General features: G+C 39.2%; 1 protein-coding gene and 1 long non-coding RNA gene across 2 annotated transcripts; both read right to left on the reverse strand.

Annotated features, from left to right (window-relative positions):
• Positions 1-5,943: 5,943 nt before the first annotated feature.
• Positions 5,944-11,372, reverse strand: LOC147505300 (uncharacterized). The gene is made up of 4 exons (XM_086605510.1): positions 11,281-11,372; positions 10,746-11,202; positions 10,032-10,698; positions 5,944-6,596 (listed from the first exon to the last, which is right to left on the reverse strand). The coding sequence occupies exons 1-4, from the start codon at positions 11,370-11,372 to the stop codon at positions 5,944-5,946; spliced, it is 1,869 nt and encodes a 622-aa protein (XP_086461636.1).
• Positions 11,373-11,928: 556 nt separating this feature from the next.
• On the reverse strand, positions 11,929-12,553 carry LOC147505301 (uncharacterized). The gene is made up of 3 exons (XR_015221180.1): positions 12,503-12,553; positions 12,284-12,418; positions 11,929-12,199 (listed from the first exon to the last, which is right to left on the reverse strand). It is a non-coding gene; the product is annotated as an uncharacterized LOC147505301 (long non-coding RNA).
• Positions 12,554-19,371: the final 6,818 nt, after the last annotated feature.

Below are 19,371 nucleotides of genomic sequence, written 5' to 3' on the forward strand. Positions count from 1 at the left end.
AAAGTTCATATGGCAAAGAAGAAAAAAATGAGCGGAATGTATAACGGCGTCGCGGCGAAAAGAAATAATTCAAAAATTGATCTGTTAAAAAAATATCGCGGAATTATCGGAAACTAAATAATGTCAAACTAACGATATCACGGGATGTATTGTAGTTAAAAATGGCTGAAAATGCACAAGAAAAATTTTCGAACGAAATTGATTGCTGAAAAACTGCATCAACAGCCACGAATAATAATAATAAATTTAAATTCGACGATGCGTGCCAACGGAATAGCGATACTTGGATTATACCGTTGAAAATTAAACGTAGGGGTAGTTTAGTAATAATAATAATAAAAGGAAGTGAAATACGAATTGGACTCAAAGTGTTCGGATGAGAGAAGAAGTCGGATTAGAATTCAGAATAGATAAGAATTCGGATTAGATAAGAATCCAACCAGCAATGTAAAACTAGATCTAAGAAATATTATATAAGTGCTAGCTAATCTCCATATGCAAAATAGTAGACGTAAAAAGAAAGATATACAAGGATGCATGATATGGCGTGGCAAGGCAGCATGCCACGAGAAATTGGAAATCAAGTTTCAAATTGGTAGAGACGTTTATGCACAGATAACGAAAAGGAAAAGGTTAGTAGAACAATTTGATCGATTGATATTGTGCCAGCATATTTACTCTGTTTATCAATTAGTGGGATTCGTTTGAAGATGCAAATTGAACTTTCTCTACCGATGATAATTGGAAGCTGTAGTTGATAAATCAACCGATGCAAATACCACGTATCAAAGTTGTTGGGATGTTTAATGTGTTAATGAATGAAAGATGGATGACAGGGTGTTGTGTGTACAAGCTTTTGAGTACGTATTAAAAAAAGAATAAAAAAAAAACAACACTTATAAGTTGGTTCATATGTTAATATGGCTGATGTTGTTATTGCTGCTTTTGTATGTTTGAATGTTGACCAGTCAATTCGTATGCGGGTACTTTTTAACTTATGTAAGTGAACCCTTCCTCACATATAACGAGAAAAAAAAAATCGTTTTTTTATAGATACAACCAGAAGAACACGATCACCGATCTCTCGAAAATTTTCGGCACGCTTTTTTATCGCTCGAGGTGTTTCCTGTTTGCTCTCAATATTGTTAGACTTGTTTGGTATGAAGAACTGATCTGACAAAAAGTTTTTGTATGTTTGTGCTTTGTGCCACAGGTAGAAACGACTGTATTATACAGGCAAAAGATAATCGAGAATAGTAAAAATCGATGACGATAGTAGATTTGGTGAGGTGGAAAGAAGGTGACAGATATAGCGAATACACGAGGCTGCGACATAATCTAGCTCAGGATCGAGCAGTTTCAAATTGGATCGGCTAGGATATTAAGTTTAAATTATTGAGTTTCGATAAAAATTAAATTTGGTCTGTCGAAGAAGACGAAGAAAACGGAGAAAAGTGCGGAGAATATGACAAAGCGGTGTCGGAAACAGATATGTTAATATTTTTTTTATCAGTTATCGTAAAAATTTGGTTAAGTCTGAAAGACTGACGAAAAGTTTATTCTTGTCGTCGCAGGTAGAAACGGCGGTACGACGGGAGAAAGAAATTCACAAAAAGACCGCGAATAAAAGTTTCGCTCCGCATGATCTCAATGCCTTGGAAAAAATAAATAAGGTGAAGATAATTTTCAATCCGCTCGGAAAGTTAACGTAATGCGAATTTTTTTGCCGCACGGAGAAACGGCGGTAGTACGAGCAAAATATATTCACAAAGAGTCGACGGAGAAAAGTTTTGCGTAACAAGGTGTCAATTAATGTCGTAGAAGAATGAAAGAAGCTGAAAGAAATTTCGTTGAGAAAGATCAACTCAATGTCTTATAGCGCTGTCGGAAAGTTTAACTCGGAAAGATTCGCCTGGAAAAATCGGCTCAATGCCTTAGAAAAAAAAGAATAAAGTTGACGGAAAGTTTTACTCAGAAAGTGTCGCTCGGAAAATTTTGCTCAAAAAGATTGGCTCAATGAAGCTGCCGGAAAGATTCACTCAGAAAGATCGTCTCGTTGCCTTAGACAAAATAATGAAACTGTCGAAAATTTTCGCTCGGAAATTTTTTCGTAGAAAGATCGGCACAATGCCTTAGAAAAAATAATTAAGCTGTCATATAGTTTCGCATGAAACGGAAAGAGTTGTACGAGTTGTATAAGCAAAAAATTGATAAGGAACCATTGGCTTTTCCCAAACCAATGAATATGTGATTGTGTGAATGTAATATCATAGAGCTAAAAATTCTTGTGACGAAAATAAAAATAAAGTATGTTTTGGCAATTGAATATAGTTGCGATGTCTGATAACATACCTGTGTAAAACTGACAATGTTGTTGGTTTATATATATGACACGAAATAGAATGAAACGCCCCCAATGCTAACTTTAAGTTTGCAAAATTAGATTGAATTTAAAAATGCTTCGACGCGAGAACCCATTTAAACTAAACGGGTAACTTCATCGATGTTGTCATAGCGCCGAAAGTAACCGACTAAGCGAAGCGTAAAATCGTTCAATTTAGACCGATTAAATTAAATGTGGTAATACGTTCGTCCGATTTTGTCGTGAATAGATAATATACTGACGAAATAAATAGCCGTTCAACTTAGATCGCCGAAATTAAACGTGGTAATATCGCCGATTTTGTGAGCGATAGTAATAGCGACTAGCGAAAGTGAAAAGCTGTTCAATTTAGACCGACGAAATTAAACGTGGTAATTTCGCCGATTTTGTTGTAGTGATAATAACGACTAAGCGTAAAAGCGTTCATCTTAGGACCTGACGAAATTAAACGTGGTAATTTCGCCGATTTTTGTTGTAGTGATAGTAACGAATTAAGCGGCGTAAAAGCGTGCAACTTAGATTGACTAAATTAAACGCCGTAATTTTGCCATATTTTGTTGTAGTGATAGTAACGACTAAGCGGCGTAAAAGCGTTCAACTTAGACCCGATTTAAAATTAACGCGTGGTAATTTCGGCCGATTTTGTCGTGAACGATAGTAACGACGCTTGTTTAAAAGCGTTCATCTTAGACCGACGAAATTAAACGCGGTAATTTCGCCGATTTTGTCGTGAGCGATAGTAGCGACGACTAAGCGGTTTAAAAGCGTTCATCTTAGGATCGATTTTAAATTAAACGTGGTAATTTCGCCAGATTTTTGTCGTGAGCGATAATAACGACTTCGTTTGCCGAAAAAAGCGTTCAACTTAGATCGACAAAATTAAACGTGGTAATTTTGCCAGATTTTATCGTAGCGATAGTAATGTTGCGATGGAAACAAAATTATAACATTAGAACTCAGGTTTTTCGTTCAACTTGTTAATTTTGTCCGCACATTTAGTAAAATAATTTGTTGCGACGAGCCAGAAACGAACACTGTCAGGGGCTGTCGGAAATAAACCAACAATGTCAAGGCCCCATTTCGCAAATGACCAAGGTTTATGGATTGGATGACGCTTCGTCGCGAGAAGTTGACCCATATCATATATCATGTGTTTGACAAGGCACACACTTCTCGGACAAACACTTAACATCCTTTGGCATGTATGGCCACCAATACCATTGGGTCATTGCTATGTGAGCTTGAGACTTCGCCGGAGTGGTGTTCACATAGTCCCGAATGAATTTCTTCGAGGCCTAGTAAATTGTTCATTCGCGCCAAACAACGAAGGATAGAATTGAGACTTCAGGTCTTTGCGGATAAAGTTTTTATTCATCAGAATTCCTTAGCATCGTCAATCGCGATGATCGCCGCCGGTAGATACCGAGACATTATTATCGCCAAGCTCGTTGGAATCATCTTACAAAGATAAGTGGTTAATCCAGTGTTGTCATAACAGTTGACGAATTTGATTTTCCACGGATAAGTATCGCGATAGAATCGGGGATGCCTTACATCATAACGCGGATACTGTACAGTAATGATAGATATAAAATTTCATGCAATTCGTTGAACGAAGTCTAAATAAACGTTCATTCTATCATTGCGAGCCGCATATTATCATTCAAATTGGCTAACAACTAACTTAGAATAATTAATCGTAACTTAGTCGCCCCAAGGTGAAGAGTTGTGCGTATACCACAAATGACAGTTTCGGACTCGGCCATATTATTTGACGTGTCAAATCCCCAATGTAGAGACCTCTCAATTATGTCTTCATTCAGCTTCAAGATGACACAAACAAGACCGGAGGCGAACTTATTATGCGAACTATCGGTATAAATCTAGCAATTAGCTGATATATCCGATATATATTTCAAATCATCGCCCCCGGGAGGTAATGACAATTAGAGATCGACGTTTTCCTCATCGAGTAATGCTTTCGACATAGGAATATCATCAATAAGAAAATCAGTAATTAGCAAAACCAAAGTTTGTCTCTGTTTAATTGTATGAGTGTCAGAGACATTGTTGTAAACGCTAAGGTAACGTTTCCATTCTGCGACTCTATCCGTAGACGTTGAGAAAAAACTTGCGCAGCGGATATTCGACAAGTATAAATTTCGACTATTCCTTCTTTGAAATAAGCTTAAGACGTCTGACAGCATGAAACAAGGCCAGTGTAATATTTTCAATACAAGAATGCCTCGAGACATATGACGGACATTATCTGCAACAGATGACGAAGAATCGTCAGAGGCAATAACTTCGTGCTGAATAATTTGGCGCTCGGTGGAACGGTAGCTGGGTCGTATGCAATTGGATGTTGAAAATGAATAGGAGGGAGTAGTTCGATATCGCCAGGTTGACCTTGCACCGCACATTCGCGATGATCGTCAGTAAGTGTATCGAGAACTTAGGCTCGTCGAGTATTCGTCATAACTTTTGTAGAACGTGATCGTCGGTTTTGCATAAGAACCGCAGACGGCGCCAATTATGTTTCGACCAGATATGATCAAAACATCAAGTGTTGATAAAAGAGACGAAGAACGTAGTAAAGTAATTAGAAAAATGATGGTGATCGGGGGAATGATGAGACTGGACCTTGCGGTTGCCTACGTACCCAAATTATCAATGGGATCAAGTCTCAAGAACGTAGTTCTTTATGAAAAATAGTTTTGTATTTATATGTGTAGAGTAGAGATTTCTTGTAGCTAAAGTAATCGTAATTGAACATAACTCTTAATTGATAATTATCTCATTGATAAGAAAATGAATCTAGACATAAATTAATGTACATAAGTGGCAAGCCATGTGGCTAAGGTTCAGCCTTAGACACATGAGTTAATGGGCATGTACATTGATCCATGATATTGCGAATTGGGCTTTAGCCCTGTCGATTAAACGAATAAAGTGGAGACCCCTACTAATGGACATTTGCCACGTAGGTGGGGGTCGAAACAGGTAGGTTCTTGAATGTTGAACAGTGTGTGAAGCTTGTGTGGAAGGTCATCACATATATTTTTCCAGAAAGCATGCCACAGTGTATGGGGTTGCAAAGGATTGCACTCTAAGAGAATAACACAAAATAGTCGGCGAAGATGATATCCAGTTTGCATAATTGCAGCCTCTTGTAGACATTGCACCCATTCACTATCATCCTCCAGAAGTCCACGTGCAACACAGGCATCTTTGAAAGTTGGAAGTGGAGGACCATTTCCAATCCTCTTCAGATCATCAAATGAATGGGGTCCTTTTACAACCGTGAGAAGTAAGCGCAAGTAAAATCGCTCACCGGAGTTAGGACTGGCAAAATACATTCTACCAATAGCAAATCTTCCTTTTTGTCTCCTGTATGTCCAAGTCTGTGATTGTTTGTTCCAGACGTAGTATTCCGGGAACTCTTGATAAGTGAGGTTGCTTGCTCTTGGATCCGATGCACAACACTTAAAGAAGGCAAATCAAAGTTGACTTCGGACGCTCAAAATTTTGATAGTATATCATTTATCGATTCATCCGCTTTATAAACTACGTGGTGCATTCGGGGAGATGAAGTGCCAAGCCGCATAACCGTGGGAATCTCCTCGCGGATGGAAACTTAACAACCTCCAAACAGCTTCAGGGGGTCCAATGTATCTCGCATCCAAGTATTGTTGGATCTCATCCAAGTCACTGTACACCATTGTTATCCTGTCATGCCCTTTAAATATATACTTGTGAATGTATTTAACACAATGGATCCCAGCACAAACTTCGACATTAATGTGGCAGTTGAACATTTTAGAAAGATAAGGATTATAAGGAACAACATCCCTATTATCAACTGTATGCCCTCTCACAATATATGATCTACCATTGTCACGACGACGGTAGATAGGATATCCATCTTTATCCATGGTGGTAACATCTGCAAAAGTCCTGGGGTAGTGATGCTTGCATTGACCATTTACCATGCACGGAGAGTTAGGATTTTTTAGTCCACATGGACCATGAACCATACATGTGAGGACGGTCCGAAACAAATCAGGTTCGGCTTCTGGATCAGGAAACTCTGCACATACAATGCGATCAACCTGAGCAGGTACGCGGATCTTGTCAGAATGTTGAAGATATATAAGTGCATGCATATGTGGCAACCCGCGTTTTTGAAACTCAATGGTGTAGACATGTGCAACTGCATTACCAAGCACACCTTTTTTTTTTTAATTTCCTTCATCAAGGCCCTTCGCTTTAGTTCAAAGACACGGGCCACCACCTCAGGCCGATGAGTTGCGGTTTGGTGCGTAGACAATGCATCAATAACTTCCTCCCAGTGTGGGTTTGCAGTCATAGTGAGAAATATATCAGGATGCTTATTGTAACGCGTGATGGCCATTATAACACCCCGTGTTTTTATACGTATTTTTCTATTTAATTAATTAAATAAATTGTTTATTTTAAAAATTCGTCGGATTGGACTCGGGATACGTGGGCTTGGTTTTGGGCCCGAGTCTGTGTTGGGCTTGGGTTTCGGACCCAAGTATATAAACACATTGTTCTAGAAAATAGGGTTCAGAGAATAATAAAATAATGAAAATGGAGGCAGAGATGAAAGCTGGATTTCTGGAGGGTGGAGCGCGACGGCTCGGACTCGGAGAAATTCGTAGGAGCTGTTCATACCGGTGAGTAGATTTTATCTCTCACCACTACTAGAACTATGATTTTGGTGTGTTTAGAACTTATGAAATTACTGTCCATATAAACTGTTATTGTGAGTAGTTACTTTTTCTAGTTCGGCGTGAATATGGAAAAAGAAATAAGCTTTACTGTTCAATAATTCTCAGCTTAGTATTTGTCTAGTTCATTATGCGTCATGGGTCGAATAGAACAATGTTCCCTGGTGCCGTATGGAGTGATGGAGGTTTGAAACTCCAAATCTTTGAACTGCTGGCTCTCTAAAGTGATTATGGTATGGTATGAGTTATTATCGTAACAACAACAAAAAAATCGTTGGGTTCATTGCTTTAGGTGCAGGTGATTTGATTTGTTTTGGTTGGTGGAGTGTTGTGTTTGTTGTTGTGGGTTGTATTGGTTTTGGTGGTTGAACCGTCGGAGGGTTTGTCGAGTTTGAAATGGGGTCGGTAGGTGTGTGAGAATTGATAGATGAGAGCTGCCAAGCTCCATTAATGGCGCCGAAATCTCGGTCGATTTTGGATCTAGATGTTGTATGTTGTTTTTTTGTTTGTTTTGATTTGGGTGATTGAGTGGTTTAGATGGGTGTTATGGGGTCTTTGTTAAAGCTTGGGAAAAGCTTGTAACAAGCATTAATGGCGGTCACGATTTTGTGTTAGATCTAGATTGATGAAGAGTTGGATTTAAATGATTTTAGGATTTTGGCTTTTGTAAAAGTGGTTTGGGTTGTTATGGGGAGTCGAACCGACTTGAGGAGGAGATGAAGGGTGGCTGGCGGCGAAGCTCTTTGGTGGTGGATTTCTTTGGAGGAAGAAGATGATCAGAAGTTAATCAGTAGTTGTGGTTGGGCCTTGGGCCGAATCCACTTGCTATTTGGGCCATAACCTAGTTTTGTTCTTTGGGCCAAATTCTATTTGCTTTCCTTGGGCCCGGTTTCAGTTGTGATTAGTTGGGCCTAATTTGATTTGTTTCTATGGGCCGATTTTATTAGTTGATGGGGCCAGCTCACTTTAGTTTTGATTGGGCCGGTTTCAGTTTAATTTTCGGGCCGAACTTCGGTTAATGTTTTGGTCCGTTTCTAATATTGCTTGGGGCCAGTCCATTGGACTTAAAATAGATCTACATGGGTCTTTCAACTTTTAGACTTTCGGGTTCTAAGGTTTGGGCTTGGCCAGTTGGGTCCGAACCATGACCTTAGCCATGAGCCCATGAGCCATGCACCGTTGACTTTGACCATCGACCTTTGACTTTGACCATGATGGGTTGACTTTGACTTTGACTTTGACCATGATGTGTTGACTTTGAGCCATGCACCTTTGACTTTGACCATAGTTGACTTTGACCGTTGACAAGAGTTGACTTTTAACCCGGATTATGATTTGGGCTATTTGGATAGGTCTAGGGCTATTAGCATACTTGACTTTAGGCTAAGACCTCTATATATACGTGTGTATGTGTATTAACTAATATGTGATTGTGCAGTATTTTAGGATATACAACGTTGACACTTAGACATCCATAAGATTAATAACGCGTAAATCAAAAATACAGGAATCAAGATACGCATTCGTTATCTTAAATGATATATAAAATAAAGTTCAATAATGCGTAAATAAATTTACCGCACTCTTTTAGAACTCTCCACGTCTAAATTTTTAGAATTTAGTTTTATGACTGTTGATGTCATAGGTTAGGTGGGCATTTATTGAATGTGCCATAAATGACCCGTTAGCATTATCTATGGGTATTCATTGAATGTGCCATGAATGACCCGGGTATTCATTGAATGTGCCATGAATGACCAGATTGTTTGGACTACCCTAGAGAGGAACTAAGGTATAAGCCTTGCCATGGGTTAGTTGTATTCCTTGAGTGTATTGGGAATGTAAGGTTGGGTATTCCTTGAATGTGGCGGGAATGACCTAAGGTACATAGGTTGTGAAATATGTGTATAAGAAAAGTAATTGATTAATTAATAAGAGAAATTAAGTTGATTGGGCGAGTGTGCTTGGGTTTACTTTTGAATACCTGTAGGATATTAACAAATGTTAGAAGTTCTAACTTTCTTTGCAGGAGGGTAGGACTTAATAACATTTTGTCAGGCAGGACGGTCCTACCCCTTATACTGTGATGGATATCGGTAAGTTGTAATTCAATTATTAAGTCATATATTAAAACGAGTTATTATAATGAGTTATATAATGGAAGTCTTGCTTGGGAAGAAATTATGCCGGTTAGAATGACGGAACTACCTGTCTTCCAAGCTGTGAATGATTAAGTTATGGGATAATAAAAAGTGATTGTTTGGATAATTAAAGTATGATAATGTTTATATGTAGTTAGTCTACTCATACCAGCAAATTCAATTTGCTGACCCATGTTTGCTTTGTTTTGGCAACGTGGGTGTGTTCTTGGGAACATAGGTGGAAGCGATGGAATCGCGGGCGTGTGATTGGGATTCTCACTTTGGAGATCTGGGAGTTTAGTTTATTAGGTATGATCTTTTGGAAGGATGTAATAGCGTAGGTTACATTTTCATATGACATGAAATACAATGTTGAAGACCATTATTCTTAAAGTTTGTTTATGTTTATATTGGGATGGAAGAAAGTTTTTTAATAAAGTGATAGTTGAGGAATTTGGAGTTTTTTTTTGTTGTTAAGTTGATCCCGGTTGTGATGTGGGTTTTAGGTTTTGACATGTGTTGTATCACCCCGTCATAGCCTGGGTTTTTAGACAATTGAATATAGTGATGTTTGAGATATTTATATTTCAAATAATCATTATTTTAATTGTTTAGAAATTCGGGCTGTGACAGCCATGGAATCTTGAAAAATTTCGAACATGTGCCTTGGGCTGCCGACACAAGATGCTGGTAAGACCACTCGTCTTCCTATTTGGTTTGGGTCGAAAGCTTCAGCTGCGACATCAGTGATACCTTGATAAAGTTCGGCCCGAAGCTTGTCTTGTTGTTGCCTATAATATCTCATTTTGTTTTGTTCAGTCACTGCCCACCCATCAACCACAAACTCTTGGAACAGTTTGTGCCCTTGCAAGATTGCAGAATATTCTCCAGGGCGTTCAAACAACCGATAAGAATAGAAATCCATCTGTGTCAATCGGTCATTAGTGGCAGCTGCAGTTAAACTGTTTGAACGTCTCATATCAGGTGACCACCCAAGATCTCCTGAAGGAAACATTAGCACATAATGCAAAGGCAAGTAAGCTGGATGACATTCACTGATTTGCATGAATTCTTGCCCTCCTTTAGGATAGATGACAATATCTTGCATGCTTCCCCGTTCGCTGCCATCCCCAGGTAAAATGACAGCAATCTCATCTGCGGTTGGCAAATTGTAACGACGTCTGTCTCTAGTAGTACTGTAATGCAAATATGCAGGGATGTTGAAGTTATCACCATGGTCAAGAGAGGCAGATCTAAGAACATCGTATGCATGGCGGAAAATAGCAGAGAAATGATTATACTGGAGCATAGTTTCATGAATGATTTTAAGAACATCTGTGTTCAAACCCGGATTACGAAGTTGACGTAACTCCAATGCAGCACTGGGATCATATATGTAAAGTTGAGAGTAAGTTGGATGCTGCCCAGAGTCAGGAATTAGAGCTCCAGTCCTATGACGCAGCTGACCATGGATAGTAAAAGGCCGTGGACCTCGTCCGGTAAACACACGCTCATTTCCTCCAAGGTTCGTAAATCAAAAGCTTGATTGTATTGCCTCATGTACTTGCGAAATGACTTTGACTTGCGATCATTTCCATCATATAGAGCTTTAAGAGCTGGTGGTAATGGTCGTAGTGGAGGCAATTTGACTTTCCCTTGCAAACAGCAAGTCCCAAATCGAGGATGTGATAATGATGATTTGGTTAGCCGTTCATCCATCCAATGGAGTGCATTACAAAATGGGCATTGAACATCCATTCTCCCTAAGGAGTGTCTTCCTTGTTCAATCAGACGGTCAGCAGGAATATTGTCAGCTTCGTCTTCATCATCACTGATGTCAACATTATTAGCAGAAATTGGACGGTCAAAACCATTACGGTGAATATCCTCACAGTACTGTGCAGGATCTCCAAATGGTTGTGGTCTGTATGAGGAAAGAATTATTTAGACAAAGGAGCTAATTTTTTTGTATTCTTGTTTTAATAAATGTGAAGAAGTATACCGTGAATTTCGGGTAGTTGATGATGATGCGAAGTGAAGAAGCGCATTTGACGAAAGTGGTATTGTATGGACTAATGATGAGGTAGTAGACATGCGACTTTTCTTGACCGCGAAGAATGTAGAAGAATATTATAGTTTTTTTTTAAATGTAAACCAGGAAGAACCAAGAGAAAGGTGCATTGAACCCCGTACTAACTTTGCATTTTGGTGAGTCTGCGTTGGCACGAAGATCTCATTGTTTTGATTTATTGAATCAACATGGGCACTTGATGCGACATGTTCTTCGGGGAGCGTAAACAACCTAACAGGATTAAGGAACGATCGAGATTTCTGAAGAGACTCAGAAGAAGAAAGGCGTCTGCATGGTGTTGCATGAGGTGTAACTGTAGTACTTTGTGCTCGTCGCCCGTTAGATTTAGATGGAGTTCGTGGAAGTGAAGGAGAGGCATTTAATGCTGAACCTATCAGCTGGTGGCTAATGACAGGACGCATGAGTGCTTGTACACCTCGGTTGGCGAAGTTTGAGATGCCTTTCTCTTTAGTGATCCTTTCTCTTTCCCTTCGAGCACGCTATCCTAGTATTGCTTTTGTTAGTTCTACCTCTTTGTCGGAGAAAAGGGTTGTTCTCTTAAGTAGACGGATGGGGAGAAAGAGGAATAAATTAGATATGAATAAAGCAGTAAATGGTAGTCATAATTTTTTAAAAAATGTGGACCAGAAGGATATGAATAAAGCAGTAAATGGTAATAAACAAAAAGAACGTAAGTGGGGAAATAAATACAATAGTCAGAAGCAAGAAATGCCGAAAAGCCAAGAGGCGGTTGAAGATTGAGCCTATCTTGGGAGCCTATTTCTTTGTTGCTTTGCTTAGAAGGGTCCAAAGGGCGTTTCCCTTTGTTGAGAATTGGTCGCGTCGGAAGCTATATAAACTAAATAAGCAGTTCAAAAGAAATGATAATGAACGGACAACATAAGCATTTATTGGAGCCAGGTGATAGGATTACCTGGGAGCGAGTAGGTCGTTGAGGAGTAGGTGGTTGGAGGAAGAGTTTATCTTGGACCGGAACAAAAATTTGTTTTTTCTTGTTTGATTGATCCTTAGAAGGGTCCATTGGACATTTACCCTTATCCATGCGATCCTGTAGAATATAAAAAGATAAACAGCCGCAAATGGAAGTTTGGACTTTGCAATGGGCAAAGTAAGCGATGAATCTGGCACGTACCATGGAACCATAGAAAGTCGAGGCGTAATTGTTGTTTTGATATCGAAAAGCTCCTGGAAAAATACACAACACATTCGCTAAGGTGCACTTCATAGTTTGTCGACACATTCGCCGACAAGTCAAGTTGACACTATATTTGATCTACAAAACACATTCAAGTTTAATGACACTATATTTGATCTATAATAGAAGTATCGGCGATTGTAATTGATATACCAAGTCAAGTTGCTAAGTTAGTTGAATCAAGTCGGACTTGTCCAAGTTTGAATTCATTTTTCGCCTTTTAGTAAGAAAAAACTGCACAGAAAAACTAACCTCAAAGAAGGTGTGGAATCAATCCTCGTACTTTTGCTTTTAGCATATTCAGCCATGTCAAGCTCATAAAGTTCTTTTTGGATCACTTGGAACAGGGTATCATCCATTTCCTTATAGTAGCAACCAACACTCTCTAGACATCTTTGGTAAAGGGACTCCCGTGGGTACCTTTTGTGTCTATAGAATGGTGTTCCAACTAAAAAGATCAATATTGAAATTGCGATCCGGTTGTTGTAAGCCCATAGCCGACGCTCCAACCCACATTGTCTTGTACATCTGTAAGGATGGTGTTAGCAAAGAGTGTCCCAAAGAAAATCTTTGAATGTCCACGGTTGAAGAAGGAAAGCTTTTTAGTTTTTCTTTAGGTTCAAAATCGTCGAATTGGCTCGATGAGAGGATGAAACACAAAAAAAAAAACCTCGCCAACCGAACTTTCCCGTTCCCACAAGATCCCTAGCTTCTACGAGTCCCGATTCTGAAACACTCAAATGGAGTGATGCACGAGTAAGCGGTTTCATAGAGTCGTGAGTGAGGAAAAACTTCTTAATAGCTATCCTAGGCATGACACAACTCACAAGCCTCCCGTGAAAAGCTCAAGTCCCTGTAAGAAAAAAGATAAAAGATAGCATGTTCTATGAAACTCAAGTCCTGTACAAAAGCTAAACCACAAGATAATACATACAAAATTTAAAAGATAGCAACCCTAGCAGAAACTATTATAGCAATGCAATTAATCATTTCAACTTGCTTTCCATCCACTCAACATTTAGGAAGAAGCCATTTTGTCAAACAATTTGAATACAACAGTCCGTGTTATGATTCAAGTCAATGATTGTTAACAACCACACCATTACTTAAGTACTTAACCATAGAACCCATGCAAAGAAAAACACGCTCGCTTTGTTTACAACTTGGCCATAACCATCCGTTCATCCCCTTCTTTTTCAAACTCTACCCATTACCACGATGGATTATGTTGATGGGGGAATGATGGAAAAGGTTGTTCCTTTGGAGTTTTTAAAACTACTACTAAGTAATGTGCCAACTAAAAAAGACAAAAAAATAAAAAAGACAAAAAAAAATGACGGAATGCGCCAACTAAAACCGAGAAGAACTGAGAGAGGAAACAAAGGATGCGGCAGTAAGAAAAGGTAAGAACGACTGAGAGAGAAAATACCAGCTGGGAGAGATGATGCGGTAGTAAGAAAGTCGAGTGTTGCGGCAGTAAGAAGAAAGTCGAGATGAAAAAATAAGAAAGTCGAGTCGCATGGATCCAGATGTTGTGGAATGAAACAACATACCAACTGGGAGCCGCTCTTTTCGCCAAGTCATATTTTGTTGAAACTGAATTGCAGCTGTTGGATCGGGCCTTTTGGGCCCCACACTTCCCTGTTTTATTAGATAGATATGAAGTTATGAACATCAAACCATCTTAACTAAGATGTCTCTGTAAGATATGATATAAAGTGAGGAAATAATGAGTTAGAATAGGGAATGACGTCCCATTCTCTGCTAAACTTGCGACTGCTATCGAAAGACTGTACCAGCTGAGAGAACAAACCAACTTTCTTGATTACGCATTGTGGTTGTCTGATATTTATGGAGTAGATCATACAATCTATATATACCAACGAACATAAAGTCCTCCTCATCATTAAAATCGAATGGCATCACGAAACTAATAAATAATTTCTCATTAGAATTGCATTTGATAAATTTGAAAAACCGGTCTATCAATCAATACCATATCCAATCCAATTCTTCGATCTTCATGATCAAAATCGAAGACTTCCCAAGCCCTCGATATCTTTACAACTATTCTCCATTCTCTCTCTCTGAGACCGGTCAATCCGGTCTAGGGAAGTCTCCATCTCTGAAACTACAATTAGAAAATGAACATATCTTTAACGGCGATGAAGAAATACTCATTTATAGAGTTGGAGCGAGCAATTCAGTGGAATCGTTGCAACGGTTCAAAAGGGAAGAATTTGTGTAGGTGCTGGAACGATTTTTTTTTTTTTTTTTCCAGTAACTAACTGGATGACGTGGAAGGCTGAGAATTCTTTATAGAGAGAAATAGATTCTTTGTTTCACATCTGTTAATCTTGGGTTTATGTACATAAGTAAAAGTATCAATTATGCTAGAGTAATATAATATGCATAGTATTTATACTAATATGAAGAAAGTTTATTTTTCAAGTGTACACTTGTGTTTAGACTCGATGCTACTGAACGAGTGAAAAAAATGAGAACTGATCAACAAAAGATTGTATGCCTTCAAAATAAACCAATTCAAGTAAGAAATCAAACTTCCTATGTACTATAAAGACAGATACAACATGAAGAGCAACATAACACATCCAACTAAAAACCCCGCCGCACACTGCATTATTGTTAGTTGACAAGTGGGCTTCCATCTAAATTCAAAATAATGTACTTACACCAATAAGTTTCCCCATAGCTGGGGTCATAATCCAGAAAACTTCTATAATATTCATTGTTATATCAGAGAAGTGATGAAGACATATGCAAGAGAGCACCATAAGCCGGTTCCAGTTTGTGACTGTTGAGCAATAATGACACAAGTTAACTGACTGTAACTATGGGATTTGAGTATACGGAATGTCCTGAGGCAAAATTCATCTAAATACGAAATTATAATTGTGCACCTAAAGGGAACTTATTGCATGATATATGCTAATTATTTATATGCACACAGACACTCAGCATGCACCAAAGTCAATTGCAGTAGGGTTGAGAATAAACCAAAGTCACATTCTCTTGTCAATTGGAACCTTTTGCAAGTGCAATCTTTATAACATTATTTGTAGGAATAACCTTAAGGACAGTTTACAGAGATGGCTAAGCTACATTTCAACAAAGGACTAATCATTCATTTAACAGTGTATTTCAAAGCATGTTGAGAACCTTAAGTGATGGGACGATGAGAAAATATTTTTGAATGATCAAAACTCAACACACCTCAAAACAAAATCTATGTTGCTGCCCCCTTACATGGACTTACTTGCCAATGGTGATCTAAATATCTAATAGAGTGAATGAGGAGTCTAATCTAAAGCGGTATAATGACATTTTTGTTCCGAGTGACATATTGGTCCATATATTTTTGTCCATCTCATCAAAGTCAGTGCAGCAGGCAATGATTTTTGCAAAACTACTGCTAATGTATGTGTAAACAGCGTTAACCAAGGCCAAGTAATTAGTACTGTAGCATTGAGCATTGACCAAAATCTGACCAATCCTGTTGTCGATTCAAAGTATGACTGTGCACTGTTGATAACGTTGTATACATTAATTACACTCAACTGAGATGGTTCAGCTGTCCATGGTTCAACGACAATGTCTGCAATTGTGCTTGTCATCCTTGCGTAGATATATCATATATGCCACTCATCCTTGCGCAGATATATTTTCCAATTTGAGACTACTTAAGTCATGGAAGATGACATGAATAATGTGGCTTATCACCTATGTAGGTACTAAATACCCTATTGCAACTGGAGCATGAGCTAGACTTATTTTTTACTAATTTAAAAATCTTGACCCTGAACGGTACTATAATATATTTTTTATTATGTGATTTGTGACTCTTGGTCACATTTTTTAGGATGGTTTTACTCGTGTTATTTTCCTATATTTACAATATTGTTGGAGTTATCCCTCACATAAGGAGAGAAACGGAGCTGATTCGACGTTGGATATGTCAGAGCACGCCGCCTCGGAGGGCGACCGCTTCGCGGACTCCAAGTGTTTTGGGCTACCGCTTTGGAGAATAGCGCAACACCGCCGTGTCTAATTTTTGTGGGCTTCGCATTACAAGAATAGAAATTTGTTTTTTGGTATAAAAACAAAATCAAGGTTTTGGAAAACCTAACTAAGTCAGAAGACTAAGAACCAGACAAAAACAAAGAGAGATAAACCAATCTTAAAAGCTATCAAGATTGAGAGATAACCTTTACAGAGATACAATCCTGTAAAGAGATAAGAGTGATCTAGTAAGGTGAGAGACTGAAAGGAGAGATTGTAATCTTTCTTCCCACTTTATAAAGAACTAGCTCTTATGGAAGTAGGCATCATTGGCCGAACCACGGTAAATCTTTCTGTTGTGGTTTGCCTTTACTGCTTTGCATTATTATTTGTTGTTGATAGTTGTTTAACGAGTTATGCATGTTAGTATAGGCTGTAGTTGATATTTAGATTTTGTTAGGAGTTGAATTGTTTCCATATACTGAAGTTATCCGTGTAGTGGGGGAATCGATTGGTATTGGTATAATCCCCAACAAGTGGTATCGAGAGCCTTGGTTAAAATAACCTAGGTGTTATCCGAATCTTGGTGGAAGGTGTTTGATTTTAAATTTCGAGAGAAGATTTGAGGTTAAATAACTTGTAGAGATGGACCATTCCGTGAACACCGCGATGATGAGTCCGAATAGGAAGAACTACACCATCCGAAAGCTAAGATGGAAGACTTGCTATAATCGCAAGGACTTGGCACTTCCCATTGAGAATGAGGGAGTAAAACCGAAAAAAGACCTGATGAGGCCGAAAGTGGAAAAAGCTTGACGGAAAAGCCGATTGGATACATTCGACAAGCCGATTGATTGGCACGTTGTCTTTCACCATGTCTCCCAAGAGACTACAACCTTCAGTCTGTGGAAGAAACTCGAAGACCTTTATGAGAGGAAGTCGGGTGGAAACAAAGTGCTAGTCGTTAAGAAGTTTGCAGACACGAAGTACCAAGAAGGTTCTTCAATGTCTGAGCATCTTAATGAAGTAAAGAATATCATCAATCAGATGCATTTGATGAAGATCAATTTGGGAGATGAAGTTGAGGCTTTGTTTCTATTAGGCTCTCTACCCGAAATTTGGGAGACATTAGCAGTTTCTCTATACGGAGTAGCCAAGGATGGAATTGTTACCATGGAGATGGCTACCACGTCTTTGTTGAATGAGGAGACTAGAAGGAGTGCAAGAAGCAGCTCCTCTCACTCGCAGATCCTTTCACGAGAAACGGGGAGAGGTAGAAACAAAACCATCTCGCTCTAGAGGTGATGATATAAATCTAGGGGTGAAGCTAGAACTCCTAAAGGCAGAGAGGCAATGTTACTATTCAGGCCACCAAGGGCCACTTCAGATATGAGAGCGCAGGGACAATCGAAGAGGGATGAGAAGAATAACCGTGTACATGAAGACATGGTGCGAGGAACGGAAACACAGCAGAGATACTACCGCGACTAGTCGACCCATCTAGTGGGAATCAGGTCGATTGTGGTGTGTGTCCGCCTTTAGTACCTCATGTCATGATACGAGTGGGTGATAGATCTGAGGAGCATCCTATCACGCCACACCGCACAGGGGATTCTTCACTACCTACAGCTGTGGTGAATATGCATGGTGAAGTAAGGATGGGTAATAGTGGCATCTCGAAGATTATAGGCATTGGAGATGTTCATGTAGAAACCAATGTCCGCTACACCTTGACACTCAAGGATGTAAGACATGTCCCTGACATACGGCTAAGCCTAATTTCGGCTGGGAAATTAGATGACGATGGCTTTGTAAACTCGTTTGGTAACGGGGTATGGAAACTGAGCAGAGGTTCTATTGTAGCAGCCAAAGGAAAGAAAATTTACTCTCTTTACAAAACACAGGCTAGTTTGTGTAAAACATAAGTGAATGCGGCAGAAGAAGAAGCTTCATCTGAACTGTGGCACAAGAGACTATGTCACATGGGAATAAAAGGGATGGAAGTTCTTGCTAAGCAAAAGGTCGTGCCAGACATTAAAGGTACACATTTAAATACATGTACTCACCGTTTGGTAGGAAAACAACACGTGGTGTCTTTCCAAAGATTCCGTCTCTCCTTCAGAAAAGGACGACATCGCCTGAACTAGTGCAACACGGACTTATGTGGTCTTATGAGAGTAAAGTCCCACCGTGGAGTTTCGTGACTTTTGACATTCATTGATGATCGCCAAGAAAGATATGGGCCTATAGTCGAAGACCAAGGATGACGACTTGGCGTGTTTGAGAAATTCCATAGCATGGTGAAAAAGAGAGACTGGGAAGTTGTTGAAGTGTATTCGCCGGATAATGGGGGTGAGTACATTGGGCCATTTGAAGAGTATTATTGAGTCATGGGATCTGGTCATGAGCGCACCGTTCCCAAGACAACCGCAAACAGAATGGAATAGCGAGAGAATGAACCGCACTATTGTAGAGAGGATGAGATGCATGCTATCTCACTCTAAGCTACCTAGAAGCTACTTGGGTAGAAGCAATGCGCATCTGGTAGCAGCATGTGATCAACCTGTCGCCGCAAAGCCTCTGAATAGTGATTATCCGAGAGAGTATGGTCGCATTGAGATGTTGATTATGGATACTTGAGGTATTTGGGGTGCGGGGCATTTGTGCATATTCCGAAGGATGAGAGATCCAAGCTTGATGACAAAGTCTAGCTATGCATTTTTCTGGGTTATGGAGATAAAAAGTTTGGTTACAAACTCTATGATCCGATTAACAAGAAGGTAATC

Source organism: Coptis chinensis, chromosome 4 (genome assembly GCF_015680905.1).
Source record: "Coptis chinensis isolate HL-2020 chromosome 4, ASM1568090v1, whole genome shotgun sequence".
NCBI lineage: Eukaryota > Viridiplantae > Streptophyta > Magnoliopsida > Ranunculales > Ranunculaceae > Coptis > Coptis chinensis.

What these genes read in the sequence shown, in the direction of transcription:
- LOC147505300 (XM_086605510.1), bottom strand. Translation starts at nt 11,372, where the DNA reads ATGTCTACTACCTCATCATTAGTCCATACAATACCACTTTCGTCAAAT. An exon ending in TCAACTACCCGAAATTCACG is followed by an intron (nt 11,203 to 11,280) that starts GTATACTTCTTC and finishes TTCCTCATACAG; the next exon opens with ACCACAACCATTTGGAGATC. An exon ending in TCGGGCCGAACTTTATCAAG is followed by an intron (nt 6,597 to 10,031) that starts GTATCACTGATG and finishes TTGGTAATGCAG; the next exon opens with TTGCACATGTCTACACCATT.